General features: G+C 34.8%; 1 protein-coding gene and 2 long non-coding RNA genes across 6 annotated transcripts; all 3 read right to left on the reverse strand.

The window, feature by feature from the left end:
* Positions 1-159: 159 nt before the first annotated feature.
* Positions 160-6,191, reverse strand: LOC125470938 (ciliary rootlet coiled-coil protein 2-like). 4 transcript variants are annotated; one of them, XM_048570753.1, is made up of 18 exons: positions 6,026-6,191; positions 5,679-5,754; positions 5,323-5,416; positions 5,068-5,171; positions 4,955-4,993; positions 4,772-4,855; positions 4,588-4,649; positions 4,204-4,306; positions 3,642-3,782; positions 3,210-3,278; positions 3,062-3,118; positions 2,724-2,933; positions 2,397-2,480; positions 2,205-2,315; positions 1,610-1,680; positions 1,244-1,465; positions 1,004-1,097; positions 160-827 (listed from the first exon to the last, which is right to left on the reverse strand). In XM_048570753.1, the coding sequence occupies exons 2-18, from the start codon at positions 5,679-5,681 to the stop codon at positions 510-512; spliced, it is 1,866 nt and encodes a 621-aa protein (XP_048426710.1). In that variant the 5' UTR covers positions 5,682-5,754; positions 6,026-6,191; the 3' UTR covers positions 160-509. The 4 variants fall into 4 exon arrangements, with proteins under 4 accessions (XP_048426710.1, XP_048426708.1, XP_048426712.1 ...); XM_048570751.1 differs by having other exon boundaries at positions 5,068-5,176; XM_048570755.1 differs by having other exon boundaries at positions 6,012-6,191.
* A 3,125-nt stretch (positions 6,192-9,316) lies between these two features.
* On the reverse strand, positions 9,317-11,701 carry LOC125470988. The gene is made up of 2 exons (XR_007253323.1): positions 10,835-11,701; positions 9,317-9,836 (listed from the first exon to the last, which is right to left on the reverse strand). It is a non-coding gene; the product is annotated as an uncharacterized LOC125470988 (long non-coding RNA).
* A 48-nt stretch (positions 11,702-11,749) lies between these two features.
* LOC103938340 lies at positions 11,750-18,227 on the reverse strand. Its single transcript, XR_007253293.1, has 5 exons — positions 17,921-18,227; positions 17,092-17,195; positions 15,429-15,503; positions 14,071-14,154; positions 11,750-12,116 (listed from the first exon to the last, which is right to left on the reverse strand). It is a non-coding gene; the product is annotated as an uncharacterized LOC103938340 (long non-coding RNA).
* Between the last annotated feature and the right edge of the window lie 1,363 nt (positions 18,228-19,590).

The raw sequence follows: 19,590 nt of genomic DNA on the forward strand, positions 1-19,590 counted from the left end.
TTACGTCTCTAGTTATGAGTTCCTTCATATCATTTGAGAGCTCCACAAGTAACAAGACACTGACGCAACTTTCCTGTCAATCACCCAGGCCGGTTAACTCACTCCCGGTAAAGATTGAAACTGGCGGCTACCGTCGTTAGACATTGATGAAGATATTGGTTAATATGTAGAGGCATCATACCATTGTGCCATAAATCTTGGTTCAGCTATTGCTACACCCAAACTGTACAGGAGCAACAGATGAACACATCCATGTGTGTTCACAGGAGGACTGAAATCCCTAATCACTCAAAAGGAAATCAGATTTACAATGAAACCGGTTACAAATGTACAATGACAAGATGCTGCATGAACCTGTATTTGGCCCTCAACGACTGAGTTTAATTTTCTACTTGTTGACGAATCGTCAGTGTATCCGACTCTCTCGTTAGCATCAATCTGTTCAAAGGCAACAGTTATGCTTTGGCGTCTAACCAGTCATGATGAACCATAACCAAAGTTAAAGTAGATCACTGCTGTTTCGGTTGAGAGCCATTTTTGTTCATGTTGTCTTTCAATATTTGCCCTGCAAGTATTAGGAGCTCCACCATCTCAAGTCCAGCAGCATAAACAGAATCTATCTTCTCATGGCTGGGCTCCCCGTAAGCATGACCAGGCTCATTGCGGACACTCTGACCATTGAATTCAACGTCTTCATCTGCTGACCAACTAATCGGTAGGGAGCTGCCAAGTGCAGTCTTCACTAGTTTTGCCTCGTTAATAATGTCGTTGACAGTTTCTGATAGGCTAGCAAATGTGGTACTTCCAGAAGTCACCAACTCTTTGACCTATAAAGTAGATTACGCATAAACACTGAACACATTAATTTCATACAGTAGACCAAAGAAAAACCGCTAACAGACTAGCTTTTGATGTACAGTGTTTCAATGCTAGTGATTGGCTAATAATTAAGTGTGAAAGTTCGCCATATAAAAAACAAAAACATCTTAAACTTCCATCAGACCTTTGAAAGGGATAGACGAAGCCTGTGAACTGTAGTAGTCAGATGCTCCATACTTCCCATGCTTTCTTGAAGTGTTGCTATTTCAATTTTCATTCTGAGACAAAAAATGCGGAAGAAAAAGGAATTTGATCTCATATCTAATATCATGTCAGTGGCAAAATCAACGGTGATGCATGTCAAGAACACACATCTACAGTATGCATCATTCAACTCAAATTTAGCCAAAATGTATTCACAAACCTGGCAAACTCCATGCTATCGAACCTCTTACCAGATAGATTCCCCTCGACATTTAGGCCACTTGCAGCTTCACGTCCCCTAAAGTCTACATTAGCAACCCAACGACTCAAGTACGTTTTCTTCAACAAACTTTTTAGCCTTCCATCCCTTTCATGAGTAACTACTTTCCTATCCCCAATTTCTGCAGGCAAATTTTCTCTATTTCTCCCTTGACCAATTCTCCTGCACATTATCATCGATAGTGCTTTCAGTATGTCAAGTAAAAAAATCACTAAAAGGCAACGAAGAAAGTTACCCTCGAGTAAAGGAAAAATTAACAACACATCTATAATGCCAACATTTCTAAAAGTAAAGCAGAAATCTGACTCTTTAAGCTGATAATAATCCTGCTTCAATTGTGCAAACTCCATTAGAGCTTTTACTTTTTCATTGGTAACCTGAACCAAAAAGAAATAATTGGACAGTTCATCAATGAACCCAAAAATTGTACGAAACTTTTAAGGTCGCACGAACAAGGAAATTCATCTTTGAACCAAAAAATATTCATGCAAATAATGAAATATCAAACTACACAATAAGATGGAAGTATCTGGAGTCAGCAACACTGCAAGTGGTACATGAAGGTCACCATTGAAATGCTTGAACATTATGTGGCACAGTGATAACACCAATAAATAATGTTTGTCTAGTATGAAATGAAGATCCCATATTAGAGTGAGTGGTCAAATTAACAAGGTTTACAGTTAACACACGTGTATATTACAAACATCCACATGAAATTTCACATTTTGTTAGTTCCAGATTACACAGTACTTATAGTGCAGTCTTTCACAAAAAATTTCATGAGTTACCAGGGAGTTGCATACAACATCACTGAGCTAATGAGCAGATCGGTTTAGTTACATTGAGATGAGTGGAGAGAAACAAGTAATCTGACAGATGGGCGCTTCAAAGAAGTTACCTGCAGTAAGTTTCTGTGAAGCTCTTCTATTTTTCTTTCAAGAGCTGCATTCACATTTCTGTCAAGTAAATGTCTTTCTTCCTGCTGTGAAAGAAGCAATAATGTTGACACCTGAAAAATATTCATGGTTAAAGAAAAAGCAACTGCAAATTAGGAACTATCAGATTTCAAGAAAAAGATAAACCAAAAGACCTTGTCCTGCAATGCATGTGCAAGGGCTTCAGAGTAATCGTTTCCTCTAACTGCCACAAACTCTGACGAGTCAGGACCACTATTCTGCAACCAGTATGGAAGATATAACGAGTGATATAAATGTATGAGGAAAATTAGATTAATTACACCCTCCGAACTTCTTTTGAGTTCACCAACCACAAAGAAAGAAAGAAAAAACTCTTTCAAGCAGTGCTTGGCTTGGAGTAAATCAGAAAAAAGGAAGCACTAAAAGTCCACAAAGATGTCTATGGTCAAACATCACTGAGATAGTAAGCAGTTTCCTCTATTCGGGTGCAGTGAACAAACCTTGGATACCAATTGGGGGTCAGCATTACTAGATTTATGCCTTTGGAGTCTGGTTGCATCAATTTGCCTACAATTTTCCTCTATAGCATCAATTACGGATTTGATACTAGCCTTTCCCTCGTTGAGTAAATTCATGATGAGAACTCTATGCTGAGAATGGTAATGATGCAATTCTGCAATCTCATGTTTTATCATTTTATTTGTAAGGATCTGCATGTAAGCCCACCAAATTTACAGTAAGAATGCAATTGAGATTTTTTTTATAATTTTTTTTAAGAGAAAGAAATTGAGATTGAACTAAATGATTTTCGATTAAATTTTTTCAAGCAAGAACTTACTTTTTTCTTTTCCAATTCACCAACTCTCCTCTTTAAATGATTTTCAATTTCCAAGCCCTACATGCCACAAGAAGATCAATTTTTGGAAAAGAGACCATATAAATTAGTGTGCAATGCAAAGCTGACAAGTACGAAGCAAGTTGCTTACCATCCGTAGCCTGTTTTGAAGATTATCTACAGATTTCCTTGTCCTCTCGAGCTCTTCCTCTAATGCACTCTGTCTGAGGATAAGTTACTCAAGTTGCATACGGGACATAAAATCTTAATCTAGTGACAACCGCAAATTTTTTTTAATAAATTAGGCAAAGTTTTCAAATGCAAGCATGATGTCAATTCAATCTGGAAAACTAAACAAGACGACAATATTCTATTTGATTCACAAGGTTCTCAGAAACAACGGTCAATCTATACTTGTCGAATATGGTTGCTAATGTTTTTATTTCCTCAATTCTTAAATCAATCCTTTAGATCTACTATCTCCAGTAACTCAAACTTAGGTTATCATGAATTTATAATGTTTGATATCGTTACCCATTTACCCCTTCACAAGAATGAAAAGTAGAGGGTTATGCAAACTTACAATATATTTAGATGTTGAAGCATCATTAAAACTCCACCATTCTGCAGGATCATGCAAAAGGCATGCACATTTTCTGTCCCAACTTGTACTCTCACATCCCTCAGGGCTTTGCTGCCTGATCTCATAAAATTTATCGATTACCTGTTATGGACATAATATCTCCATAAGAACTATGCGAAATCTTTCTCAAATCAAACTAAGTGAAATAGGACAAAAGGAAAAGAACAAAACTGAGGAACAATGGTCAATGTTAACATAGTTCTAGCTATACCTTGAGCACACACACGTCTCCAAAAAAACCATGCAATATGTTCTCTATTTGCTAAATATGAGTGGACAGATAACTTGCTGATTGTTTGGGACTGAAAGTGCAATTAAATGCTAGTATCTGATTCGCCATGTAACATCTTTACATCCTTACGAACATACATCAGATGTTTCTTCATGATTCAGAAGCGCGCATTCAGAAAGTCACCATGCTTGATGATTTGAACATTATAGATGTACCATGGATAACATAAGGGAGGGAGGAAGAAGAAATAGAAAGGGAACCCAGGATCACCTTCTTGAAAGCTTCAATCTTCTCTTCTTGCATTGCTAAATCACTTTTCAGTTTATCATTAAGTTTCTTCTGTTCAGAACAATCTGCAGTTTGTTCTTCTAACCTGTATCACAAATAAGATGCACATCATCATGAAAGAAGCATGCGTTCACTTGCATCAGAATTTCATCTTGGCTTTATATCTCAAAACAATTGTGGAAATAACGGAAATGCCTAACCACAAGTTCCCGCAAGGACAAGTAGATGCCCAACATATAGGGTACAGAAAGCCAAGATAAAAGAAAGTAAAAGTACAACATTTCTGTGAGAGATATTTTTCACGTTTTCTTTTCTAACATTTGCTACTTATAATCAATTCTCTATTCGTCAAAAGCTAATAGATACCTCTTCTCTATATCACAAAATTTGTTTGACATGAGCTCCTCTTTTTCCTTAGCCTTCTCAGCCTGCGATAAGCAACATAACATATTTAAAATTTTGATTTTCATAAATAACTCATGCAGAAAAGTACTTAATAAGTGCCATACATGCAGAAAATAAGCTTAAAATAAAGGACAGCTGCCCTAACCTCCATTATTGAATGATCTCGTTCAGCAAAAGCTGCAGCCACACAGCCTTGGAAAAATTTAAGCTGCTTTTCTGCTTCCACATTCTAGGCAAACAAATTCAATATATAAGTCCCAAGAACACTACCATGAAATTAATTTGCATTCATTATTGAGATGCAAAAGAGCTTTCGTGTAAGAGAGACCTTTGCAACCTCTGCACCATGCAGATCAGCCAACTGGCCCTGAAGGTACAGAGCACACATGTTAGCTTTCATAAGCAGTTACACCATCAAGGGAAGAAAGTTAAAGATCTCACTTTGATTCTGTAAGCCTCCGAAAGCTCTTCTTGAAGATTCACATTATCTCTGGTGCAAGCAGCTAGCTTCTTTTTCAAGTTTTCAATTTCCTGCTCCAAGCCAGCTGTCCTAATATGACATGAAATTTTAATGCAAAACACATTTATAGTTTTCTTCATAGTAGCACCCCAGGGGGACAAATTTTCCCTTCCCCGCCCTCCACTATATAGAAGGAAAAACAGCTTGATCATATTGACTGGGGACGGAAATTATACCTTTGAAAATGCATCTTAGTGGCCACAACAAGGTAGCTTGGACCAGCTTGTTGTATACACAGTTGTTCAATGTCTTTGCGCAATTCATCACGTTCTGCACATCATCATAATCCACATATATTATTTTTCATGCTATAGATTAGACACTCGAATCCAACTCAGGGTCACAAACTGAACAACACGGTACATACAGAAGCACAACTTATGTGTTTGCAATATGCAGGACCGCACAAAACCAACTTCTGAATTAGCGTAGCATAATGAATAGCCAAATCAATTCTACACACACACACACACACACACACACACAAAAAACATAAATTGGAGATTGATGACACAATAAAATTAGCACACACCATTTTCGAGCTGATGAATTCGAGCCAACAACGATTCCTTATCGCTTAAATCTTCATCCATTGTCAGAAACAGAAGCTGAGGTCAAACCTTAAAAGCATCAGGCAATAAACTTAACAATAACCATAACCAACCCATTCACAGAACATGATTCCCAAGTAAAAAAGGACCCCGTTTCACAATTTGGATATTGCAAGAAGCCCAAAAACCAAAATTCAACAGAATAAAATCATCAAGATCAATAATTTAATTCAAAAGAATACTCGAACGTAAGAGAATAATTGGAATTTAATAATTTTAGGTTTAAGGGTTGGAAAGAAAGGGAAGGACTTCATCTTTTTGGTGTTACCTCAATAAGTTATAGGAACAACGACAACAGCAACGGTAGGAATTCAGATTCAAGGTCGGAGAGGAGAGGAGGAGGAGTTTGCTTTCGTTAGCTTGCTGCAAGAACTCAACCTGAAAGAAGGCTGGGGTGGGGTGGTGGGTGTTTCCGTCTGTCTTTTAATTTTTTTTATTTGAGACATAATTACGGGGTCGAATATAAAATTTTGTTTGTTGAAAATAATATATTAGTGTAGAAAGAATATAGTGTACTGGATTCTAAAATTTATCTACTCTTTTAATGATGAGTTTTCTATTCAATTTTGTACTGACTATTGGTCAAATTATGGGCTTCTTCTAAATTTTTCTCTTCAATGACCGTCGCCAACTATGCTTACGTTTGCTACATTTTCTTCCCAATATTTCTATGGATGCTATTGGTAGACCCGGCAGTTTTTAATACGACATAAAAACGAAACGAAATAACGAGTTTCGGATCAACACGATAATTAATCGGATTATTACCGAGTGACCCATTAATAACAAATTCTTAATGGGAATACACGCGCAGGTAACCCGTTTCAACCCGTTAAGAAAAAAAAATTATTTTGATAATTTTAAAGTTTAATTATTAAAAGATTTATTATAAAATATAACAACCATATTAATATATACAATATGTTCTATATTAAATATATAGTTTTGTATTATTATTCTACATAAGTTTAAAAAAAAAAAAAGTTTTAGTCATTATTTATTTTTATTATGAGAGTTCCTTGTTATCATTACTAGGATAAATTTTACTTAACATGTTGTCCAAAATTAAAATAAACTAGTATAGTATTTGTATAGGTAAGAACTAAGAAGACATACATACAAGTATGAAAAATGTGAAAGAATATATAAACACTCGTAATTCATTATTATTCCTCTATGAGTAGATAATGGTTACACTTACATTATCGTTTAGATTTTTAAAATCCTTCAAACCCTCATGAATAATGTTATTTATTTGAGGGAAAATTAATAATAATTATTGTAGAAGTGTACAAAATGTAAAAAGAATATACAATCACTCATCGTGACAAACTTTACAACTTTCATGAAGGGATTAGCTTCAAAATCCAACACTATAATTCATAAACCTTAAATTTATATTTAACTGTCGATTGTCATTTACGCTTTATTCTTCTTACTAAATTTCATTTTTAAAATTTTCTTTTTTGAAAACATGATCATCTGGTGGATGTAAGAAGATGAACGACTTAGATATTTGTTCTCACGTTTCGATACGGTTAACTAAAATATAAGTCAATGTCATATAATTTGTAGAAACTTTATAAACATCAAGCAATATTTTCACTAACCATAAAACTTTGAACATAATATCAATGATCCAAACCGTTCATCTTCCTGCATCCTCTAATAGATCATGTTTTCAAAAAAGAAAATCTGAAAAAACAAAATTTGATGAGAAAAATGAAGCACAAATGTAAACAACAATCAATTGTTAAATTTTGATCTATGATTTATATGATTATAGTGGCAAATTTCGAAGTTAACCTATTCACGAAAGTGGTAAAATTTGTCATTACAAGCATTTATATATATTTTTTTCTATAATTTTTACACTTCTACATAGAAAAATATATAAATATATACTTAAAAGAAAATTGCGTTTTTATGTTTTGGATGTGACAATATGGTATGTATATACTTATTTAGTATTATATTTTTCATTTGATTATTTATTGGTTTAAAATATTTTTTCCTTAACGGGTAACGGGTCGGGTCATATTACCCGTTAATATTATCAGGTCAATTTCGGGTCGGGTCATTTTACCCGTTTATTTTAACGGGTGTTACAAGATACGACCCGTTAAGATATCGGGTATGACACGAAAACGACACGAACACGGAAAACACAACACGAATGCCAGGTCTAGGTATTGGTGGCTCGACAGACAAGTGTATATGAAGACTAACTAGTGATGGTAACTTTACTCTGGACCTAAGTGCTACTATGAACACCAAATGACGATGCAGCTTTATCTGGGAGTTGCATCTTCCCCCCTAAAGTGCTCTCTTTTCTTTGGCTTGTGTTGCTAGACAAATTATTGACAAATGCTCAACGAGTTAGACAATCCTTCATGTGCCATATGTGATGGTGATTTTGAATCAATTATTCACGTCTTTAGAGACAGCTCCCTTATTGCTAAAGTTTGGAGAAGTTTCCCTGTTCCAGATCAATTTTTTACGAATGCATGTACTACTAATTGGTTCCAAAATAATCTCTCTTTCAAAATACTTGTCTTGGATAATTTGGAATGAAGACTGATTTTTTGCATTACCTGTTGGCTCTATAGCACTGGCGAAACAAAAATATTTTTGAACATGATTTTTCTCCCCCTAATGATCCCAAATCTGTGATCCTTACCTACTTGAAAGATTGACTTCGGACGAATATGATTCCTTCCGTAAAATCCCTTTGAACACATGCTTTTCTTCATTGAGAACCTCATCATGAGGGTTGGGTAAAGCTTAATGTTGATGTCGCAAGGGGGAGGCTAACTTCATTAGTGCTGACGGTGTCCTTAGAAACTCATTGGGGCATGGGTTTCTAGTTTTTGTGCTAATCTTGGTCGAGATGAGATTCTATGTACTGAAGTTTGGGGTATTTATATTGGGTTGCAACTTGCATAGAATAATGAAATTAAGAAGATTACGGTAGAATCATATTCTGCTCTTGCGGTTGAATTGATTTCAAATGCAAAAGTGGATAATCATCCTTTGAGAAGTTTAGTATTGAATTGTCGTGCCCTTATGCACCAAAACTAGTCTAGTGAAATTCGTCATATCGATTGTGAAAAGAATTTTGTTGCTGATGATTTGGCTTTTTTGAGTTTGTCATGTAGTTTGGTTTTAATGTTTTATGAGCAAGCTCCTCATTATTATCATCGCTTACCAATTGCATATATAACTAGGTCTTATGGCCTCAATGATATTCTATTTTAATCTTTTATTTTCTTCCGGGCCTGTGCCCTGTTGTCAACCAAGATAAAAAAGAATTTATTCACCATTTTAATACGATATATTCAATTGAAATTTTGAGTTCCCTTTGGGAGAAATCCATAAAATTAGAATTTTGAATTTTTTTTTAACTTAGAATTTTAAAAATTTTAAAAATTTTTAAAATTTTAGTCTCTGTCTTCGTTGTCGGGAGAAAAACTAAGGTCAGCATTCGGTAGAACCGTTGCGATATTCCAACTGTATGTGCCGGCAATCGTCATAATAACATAAATATAAGCTCAAAACAGAGGGGGCAAAACTATATAATTGAATCAGACTAAACACTACGATCCAGAAGCATATACATCTTGTTGCTATATGAATGAACTAACTCAAACAATGACAGCATGCCCTAAGCCCTCAAGTTAGTAGGGAAGACCCCGCTCTAAACGGGCGGGGCAGCGCAAAATTCACCTTCAAAGATAAAAGTGATAGCCGCCTCCCTCTATCTTTAAGGCCAAGAAAAACAAGGTAAAGAAAAAATAACAAGACAGCTACAAAAAACTTTTCTATCCCACTGTGAGTCCTAATTTTCTGCGTTACAATGCAGATTTATAGTTTGCATAAGGAAATGAACTGCTGCCATGAACAAGACGGGTCTCAATACCTACTTTCCTACAATGAAACTAATCAAAATACAAATCTCAATCTCTGTGTTGGTGAATTTGATAACATAATTTACAAATACAATAAAACATGCGCCGGTCCCAAGAAACTTCTGGTTCATTGCTCTTTCATCTTTCGAACTTCAATCAGGGACGATTCATCTGGCATATATTCACAGGAAAGTAAAATTTTCGAAAGCTTGGTAGAGATAATGAGACAAAGTTACAATCCAATTACCGTAAACCCTGTTTAGACTAATAACGAAGGTGAGGAAATGTTGTGGGCATGCATGGCTTCATTATAATCATTAAACTAAAAAATAAATGCTGAACTAGAATGACAGCCAGATACATACTCGAGTCCAACAACAAAGTTACATTACGCGCTTAAAACACACACATATATTACAAGGATCTACAAATACACAACATCTTTGTTAGTTGGAGTGCAGTTACGAAGAGAGAGGTTTTGTGCAATGAAGGAGACTGAATTGATTGAGAGAGAGAACCAAGCAGATGTTGAATTCAGGGGAAAAAGAAAAACCAAGTAATGTGTAGTCATCATGTCATCTTGATGATGCTATGTGAGGAAATAAAAAAAACTCACTATGCAAGCATTCGGCCCAGGTTGCACACGCAATTTTCAATTGTGGAGAATAATTATTGTCTTTTGGCTTTTTATCCAAAATTGTCCATGAGATTTGCATAACTCCTTACTTTGGTCTGAGATTTGAAATCAATAAAAGTGGTCATGAGTTAGTCCACCATCAATCATTTTAATCATTCCTTGAAAAATCTCCATTAAATAAAGATAAAATGACAAAAATACCCACAAATTTTGTCAAATCATTTTAACCCATTGTTTATTAAATTGAGGGTATTTTGGCATTTGGTCCTTATTTAACATAATTTTTCAAGGAATAACCAAAATGATTGATAGTGGACAAACTGAAGAATCACTTCTATTGATTTCAAATCTCAAGAACCAAAGTGATGAGTTATGCAAATCTCAAGGACCATTTTGGCTAACAAGCCTTGTCTTTTTGCCAAAAGCAAGCATAAACTCAAGCCAAGATTATAAACTCACAACTTAAGCATTTCAACTCAAGACGAGACAATAAATTCATTATAAAAAAGATAATATGCTATGTGAACTTTACCATCTTTGCAGCATTTCTTCCTTTTAGCGTCTTCATAGCTGCATCAGCCTCCCTGTCTGCCTCTTTCGCTTCTGCATCTTTCACTGCTTGAGCAGCAGCTTCTTTGCGGGTCATAGTCCTCATCTTCGCAAGCTCCAAATCAATTTGGGCTTTCTTCAGGATAGCCTCATCATTGTCAAATTTTAGGGACGCCATGTCTTCCCTCAAAAGGGGATGCCATCAGTCTTCCCTCAAAAGGAGACTCCATTTGTCTCGCCTCAAAAGGATACGTCGAGGAATTTCTTTTGGGAAAACGTTGGAGTAGGTGCAACCCTGAGATTTGCATAATCAATAGAAATGGTCTCTGAGATTGAAAATCAATAGAAATGGTCCCTGAGATTGTCAACCATCCCTGATTTTAGTCCTTCTGTTAAAAACTCTTTAGACAATTTTCAAAGCTTTGTAACTCAATTGATTCTTAACCAAATTCGACCCATAATATATCAAAATGAAGATAGGAAAGTGTAGAACAAGATTATACCTATTTGAAAGCCCAATAGTTGCCGGAGATGGCTGGAAAATAGCCTAAATGGTGACTGGTCCGGGAAAAAACTGGAAAATTCACCGAAAACTGGATAAACTTTAAACGTTCATAACTTCTTCAATACTCAACAAAATCGAAAGTGGCTAACCATTTCGAGTTAACCACTTTCAATCCGTTTTCCGGCCTAACCACAGCGAGTTAGCCGTCGAGAAAGGTACCTTTCTCTTCGTCTCGTCAAGAAGTATGATTTTTGTCTTTGAATCACTTGATTTCATTTAGTATTGAAGAAGTTATGAACATTTAAAGTTTACCCAGTTTCCGACGAGTTTTCCAATTTTCCAGCGGACCAGTCACCTTTCAGGCTATTTTCCGGCCATCGCCGGCAACCATTGGGCTTTCAAATAGGTATAATCTTGTTCTACACTTTCCTATCTTCATTTTGATATATTATGGGTCGAATTTGGTTAAGAATCAATTGAGTTACAAAGCTTTGAAAATTGTCTAAAGAGTTTTTAACAGAAGGACCAAAATCAGGGATGGTTGACAATCTCAGGGACCATTTCTATTGATTTTCAATACCATTTCTATTAATTATGCAAATCTTAGGGACCATTTTGGCTATTTAGCCTTTTTAAAAATGAAAATCCCAATTGAAGCACATGAACAAGACGGTATTGTAGACCAAGTAAATTATATATCCAAGTACCAGCAAGCATTAAGTATCATAATATCCTCGATATTTCTCCTTCTAGCAAGAATCTGCATTAGATACAAAGGCAGTTTTTTTTATTACACTTCATTCAAAATTTCCATCCAACTTCTGCCGATATCAATATTTTCTTGATTTCCATCAACACTACTTTTACATTGTAAATATTTTCATCAATATCCATATTTAATATCAGAGATAACCAAATATAAATCATATTTATAAGCAGAATATGACATTACTTTTCCATTTTTTGTCCAATGTGATCAAAGATTCTCAAGCCATAGCCAAACTCTCTTGAAACTATGAATCATAAATCATTTCTTAACACTTCATTTACTTATGTAAACGTTGGTTTGGTAAGAGTATGGTATCAAATAAGAAGATATGCGTGGCTCAAATATGATGATTTCGATAAAACTTTAATATGTAGAATAAATTAGAATTTTACACAATTCAATCACCAATATCTTCACTGCATTCAAAGTTTGGGGAACAATAAGCCGTCAAAATAAAGCCCTTTTTTTAGTTTATCTACCAAATCTAAGAACAACAAGGTGAAAAACTCAGCCAATCATTGTACTACCATGTAAAAATTAAACCCAATTCTTAGTTGTCAACATGAAAAAATGGACCACGAAAGAAACAAGTTAAAAACATAAGAATGAAACGATTGTATCAGAACCCGGCATGTTAAGCCCCCGCTAAACCTATATCATGGAACTGCTACAGAAGCTGAGATCGGACTGAAATTTTTATCTTAAAGCCCAACCCTAATAGAAAATCCAATAAAGGGGGAAAAATCGGAGTAGGCAATAGAAGGAAAGAGAGAATCGAAGGCATGGAAAAGAAAAATACCGATTTGGACCTCTGCATCCTTCACCCCAAAGCAAGAGCACTGTGCTCTCTCCCGGCCTTTGTTTTTTGGCCTTCTCCCCAAATTCAACAATGAAAACACGAAGGGGAGGGAGACAACTAGGTATAAAGGGGAAAGGTGGACCAAGAAAAGCAGGAAAACCAAGGAAGATAATATATGACTTAGAAGGTAAAATTATTTTTAATTCAAGATGTCCAAATACCGATTTTATTCAAATAAAGAAAAAGTTTGGGAGATTTATGGAAAATACATCACGCAAAACTATTTTTATTGAACTTAGAGAGCATAAGAGAAGAATCGACCTACACTTGTACAAATGGAATGTTAAGCAGCGACCAGATTGCCAGAACCAAGGGAAAAGGCACTACAAGGGCCATAGAAAAGTGCAATTTATCATGTAATCAACCGGATCTCGAATGATTAAATCAGAGAAAATCTAGGATAAAAAACTAGTAAGACTGTTTAATTAGTTGATCTTCTAAACCTCATTAATTAAATCCGGAAATTACCATGTAAGGGAATTTCAGTCAGAACAAGTATGAAGTTGCCAATCACCTATGAAAATGTGTTCCTTGCATGTAAAGCGTAAGTTGACAGTTATTAAAAATTATTATTATCATGTGGCACCTGTAGCTCCAGTTGAAGTGAACATATGCTCCCACATCCAAAGTGGCAGTTTGATCTCCCATACCCCTTTGGCCCTGTTATGGAACTTTCTAGTACTCCAAAAACCACAACCAAGCCCAACCACCCTCATCTAAGAATACTTTAGTTTGAACAAATCCACAACTTTTTTGGAAGTGTTATATACTGCTAGGCATGCAGCATATTCCCATATGATCCTTGTTTTGGAGTACCCATTCCAATATGATGACAAACCTCGGAAAACCTAACCTTTTTATGTATGTGCACATCATTTGATTAATTACCGCACAACAATCAAAAACCACATTGCATACAACAATTCTAACCTTTTAAATCCAACTTGTTTGTAAGTGCATGAAAATAACAACTCCATGCACATTAAGAAGTCTTTAATTGTTTGTTCCACAAAATGCACATAATCTAACACCAAAAGACCATAAAAGCTAAATATATAGGACAATTAGACCACAAAATATATTTACCTTAATCAGTTTACGACTTGTTGTCAATAATTTTAATTTTGCAGACAATAGCCTCTTGAAATCTTGAGGAGCCCAATATTCGTCCTACAAAATAAAATCTCTTAAGGTGAGCTGATTACACAAAATAATAGCAAGAAAATAATGCTAGCATATTATATAACTCGAAAGCATAAAATGACAAATAGATGTAGCCTATGTACTGAGTAATTACATAGCATAATTATTGTTAAAATTATTTGAGATCTTATTCAGCTTATTCAGCAGTATGATCAAATTGAACTATAACCTATCTAAATTATTTGATTTCATGTACCAGATAATCAAAGTGATAACCTTGGGAGGATATGCAAGTGCGTATCGTGAACCCAGAGTAGATGTCATTTATTCAGTGTTGCAAAATGTCAATTTCTTTTTAAAGTTTACGAGGGGGAGGGGTTTGCAATGTAGTAGAGGCATTGTTTCATAATCACTCTTCTTGACAAGGCTAGGCTATCATACTGCGGGGATTACTTTACAAATTATGCTAGATTAGGAGATGAAACTGGACATTCAAAGTTAAGGAGACTTGCACAAGAACTCATTTCTCTCAAAAACGGTGTGTTGTTGTGTGGACTAAACACTGTTCCAACCACTCTGTAAACTTTTTGTTCTTTTTAATTCTTAAACTTTAATGAATTTGAAACCCAAGAGAGCAATTCATGACAATGTCACTTTCACAATGTTGCAGAGGCTTGCCAATGAATATCAACGTTCACTTGTCTTGAACCATGATGTGACTGAAGGCTATTTTATTACCGAATATTGTCAATCTCCGAGCCTATTAATCAGTGAATCTTTGGATCAAATTACATTCACACTTCACTGCCTTTGGCATGAATTCTTGAATTAAAAAAGGAGACAAAAGATCCTCAAGGAAAGAGTGATAGAGAAAGCAAAGTGTAATATAAAACTTAAAGCTAAATATCCGCAACCAAAAGACTGATGTGTGTAATCAAAGATCTCTGTATTTAGACAGAGGCTCCCTGCAAGGGACAACGAATGGATGGTACTACATGCGCCATCCTCTTAATAGTTAATATATTCCTTTTTTTTTTTTTTTTTAACTATTGCGGCTAGCAATTGTTCTTTATTCCCAACCCGGATACCATCTAGAAAAGCAGTGAGAAGCCTCCTATAACTGAAGTGTAATTAAACCCTTTAAAATAGTCACTAGTTCGTGAAGTTTTTCAACTTCATGAAATATTTAGCTAACTGTTTGATACAATCAACCAATGTATGACCGTATACTAATGGAAGCAGGATGTGTCATACAAAATTGTAAAATACCACAAATAATTTTTGTCAGACATAGAGGCTACCTCTATATATGCAGCAATAGTCGTTTTATTAGATCCACCAGGCTCCTTAACCTAGTTATAGCTTCCATGTCCAGCCTACAACCATTAGCATCAACAATAAGCATCAAAATTACAGTAGAGTTCAGAATTTTGAAGTATAACAAGAAATTTTTTTGAATAATTGCTAATAGCCTAATTTAAATTGAATCATAACTAACTTTTAGTCAATAGCCGTAAATGATAAACTACACCTACGATAATTGCAAATAAAAAAGACACTAAAATTTTTTCTATAATGTCATGGTTATTTCAGTGCTAAACAAAAGGATTGAAACATTTGTCAGTAAGCCCTGTAATGTTATTGCTTAACTATAGAAATTATCTAATCAACTTGGGAAAAGAAGATATGAATTCAAAAGGATGACCAGTGTCTTTTTGTTTTTGTGCCCCTAACAAAATAAATATGAAATTGTAATGAATCCATTACTATTGTTCAAACAACCAGTTCGTTTTTGTTTTATAATATATGATTGCTTGTTCAAGTTGAGGGGTCACCATGTACTTTCAACAATAAAGGTCAGTTTAGTTCACAAGGAAATAGAAAAACGAGGTCTGTGTCTGCAAATCATGGAATAAGAGTACACATCGTCAAGTGAAATCAGACTTCTAAACAGGAGGCTATAACATACATACGGAAGGAGTTCATGTATAGATTCATTAAATTCAACACACAAAATGCTCGTGTATGTAAATGACAGTGATTTAACCCTATGGAAGATTTTAGACACCCCATTTGGTTTTGTATATATTATTAATCGAATCAGAACCGTAACACCTTTAAAAATGAAGTAACCAGTTGGACAATTGATTGATCCAACCTGCCTTCAACCTATCACGGTCCATAGTAAGCTACAAATTAACATATAAGATTACTTGTCCCCATTATTTAGCATCTCAAATTATGAAAATTTTTAACAGAGAACTCAACTAGTGAACTTCTTAATCTTAATGAGTATAACAAACAAAATCTCCTACATGTTAACAAGAGAGATGCAATGCTGGGTCCATTCCATTTTTTATTTCTTCATAGTTCAATCAGTCCTCCAATATTAAAATGAAGTCACTAATCTCGCACAGCTAACCAATCTAAACCCTTCAAAATGTCATGAATAACATTAACAAACAAATCAACCTGCTGAATTGCACAAGACTTATTTGTCTCAAAACTGAACAGAATATTTCAGATGGGCAATATTTAAATATGAGAATGGCAATGACTTTTAAAAAACCTAGAAGTCAAAATGAAATGCAATCAACTATAAATCCGTGATCAATGTGAACTGAAAAATGAATAAACCTAGTGACATGCAGGACAGAGACCTAATACTGTTAAATACACTGCAAAAAGTCCGAAAAAAATCTTGTTGCAGGCACAAATCAGTTAAGAGTTCAAAGATAAGCGAGCTTGCTTAGAAGAGAATTATCTTTACACCCAGAGTACAAAACAAAAACAAACCAGAATCGTTTTGCTTCTTCAAGCAGTACATAGAAATGCATTTAAGTTAGACCAAATCCAGATTAAAGCAAGTGTTCCAGCAAAAGGATTCTAAAAGATCACCTCAAACCTTATTTCATCATAAACATTATTAATATGACTATAGAATGGAGAAATAACAATACATACTATTCCATTGCCAATGGCTGACGTATTTGATATTAACAGATCTTGGTTTCTTTGAACAGATTTGCAGCTTGCTTGTAAGAGTTTTTGTCCAATGACAATACTTTCTGTAATCAGAACCATATAAATCCACAGAAACTAAAATCAAGAAACGACAACATAAACAAAAAATTAATTCAAAGAGTAAATAGAAGTACAGTTTATAAACTAAACTTTACAAACAAAATGACATTTACAATAAGCAAGAACAAAACAATAAACTCGATCACAATCGAAAGGGGGCAAAGAGTGGCAACCTTGCACAATTCCATATAAGAATACAAACTAAAGGTCATATATCAAACAACTTTGAAATTGAAACATAATATAAAAGTATTTCTTATACATGCAACCAACAGGCATCTAGAAAATTAAAGATAAATTGAAAATCAACTGTTCGAATCGAGATGTTCGATCAAATTGAAGAAAATTCACAGCAAAACGGAAAATGAAAATATCAACTCACTGAAAGCCCACAAAAAAAAAAAAAACCCAAAAAAGAAAAAAAGAAAAGAAGAAGAAAACTGACCTTAAAACAAAGAACTATACACAGAACAGAGAGATGCATCCCCAAAATGAGAGAAAATGACAGAAAACGAAATAAATAAAGGAACCCCCAAAACCTGACCTAACAGTGCAACAAAATCCGGAAATAATTCACAGCAAAAGGTCTGAAATGATGACAATCTATTCTAACAGTAAAGAATCCAATAAAAAATGGAACTTAGCTTTCGAAATACAGCCACTCATCCGACACGCAAAAGGGAGAATAGAGAGAGAGAGATCGAAGTACCGTTAGTTAAAGAGTGGACGGCGTCGGTTCTCAGAGCACAGTAATCCCTGAAGATCTCTTCCGCCGTTGGCGGACTCGAGCCCATCTCCCTGCTCCTCTCCTTCATCTCACCGAAGCTCTCGAGTTACAGAAATGGAGGGCAGTTTGTGTGGTTTTGGTTTTAGGAAGCAGGAGCCGATGCTATTCCAGAGATGGTGTTGTGGCTGCTAGGGTTTGAGTAGGAGCGACATAGGAAGAGTGAGAGATGGGAGGAGAGCGCACGCTTCTAACCCAGCAATCCGTGCCAAACCAAACGGATAAAATTACCCTCCCAACCCAGCCTCATCTGGCTGGTATTGTTGTAAATAGCATGAAATCGAGTGGTTCCGTGCTGATACGGACAAAATCACCCTCTGAACTTTTGAGAATTACCCTCCCAATCCAGCCTAATTTAGTTGGCATTTTTGTAAATAGAGTGAAATCGAGTGGCATTTTCTTGACTGTAGCCATGAACAGGACAATTCCCCTCCAACTTTAGAATAGATAATTTAAACATGTTGAAATATTAAAATCGGAACTAGTTAGAGATACGCTCCGGTTTTGATGTTTATATTATTGTCCATTATGAGAGTTTAAAGTACGTGATGTGATATAACTTATATGAGTCGTCATAATTATTTTGAAATTTTGTTAGTTTAGTTAACTTGGAATTACCGTTTTAGCAACAACTAAGAAAAAAAAAAGGCAAGAGTGGGGGGTAGCGAGTGAAAGGCGGGAATGACAAATTTGACGGTTGTATTTGATTTCAAATAGTCTAGTCTAGTTAGTCTCGAATAAAAACTTCACTTTTTCTTGTCTAATAATTGTCTTCATGTCGTTAAGATTCTTATGTTCGACTTCCAGATACAAAAATTGTTACCTAGATGTAGTTGGCCATTATAGTGAACAAACTATATGCGATTCTACATGCGTTACGATATATAATTATTATTTTTATTATCATTATCTTTCATTTCTTCACAATGTTTTTTTTTTTGTCAAATAATAGATTTGTTAGATTAGATGTTAGATTAGGGAGTCAACGGGGTTCGAACCCATGCTGTGGTGCAAGGTCAACACTCATCTTCACTACTATGGTAGAGGGTCACTTGCATTTCTTCACATGGTATGAAAAGTACTTTGAGAAACTATAGATTTTTCTTTTACTTTTTTTTTCTTTTTTGTTTTTTGCTAACACTCAAATGTATTTTGTAAGGAATGTACAAATTTGAAATCTTAATCATAAATTTCCAATTATAAGATATAAGGATAAACTCATACATCTTAGGTTAGTGTCAATCCATTTCACACGATTAATTTGAATGACATTCAACTTAATTGAATTGATAAGGAATGTACAAATATTGAATCTTAATCATAGATTCCCAAATATAAGATATAAAGATAAACTCAAACATCTTAGATTAGTACCATGTCATTTGATAAGATTAATTTGAATGACATTCAACTGAATCAAATTGATAAGGAATGCACAAATATTGAATCTTAATCATAAATTTCCAACTATAAGATATAAGGATAAACTCAAACATTTTAGGTTAATGTCAAGTCATTTGACACGATTAATTTGAATGACATTCAGCTGAATAGAATTAATAAGAACTGTAAATATATAATCTTAATCATAAAAT

The sequence above is a fragment of a genome, unplaced genomic scaffold (genome assembly GCF_019419815.1).
Source record: "Pyrus x bretschneideri cultivar Hongxiangsu unplaced genomic scaffold, Pyrus_bretschneideri_v1 Contig55, whole genome shotgun sequence".
In the NCBI taxonomy this organism is placed as follows: Eukaryota; Viridiplantae; Streptophyta; class Magnoliopsida; order Rosales; family Rosaceae; genus Pyrus; species Pyrus x bretschneideri.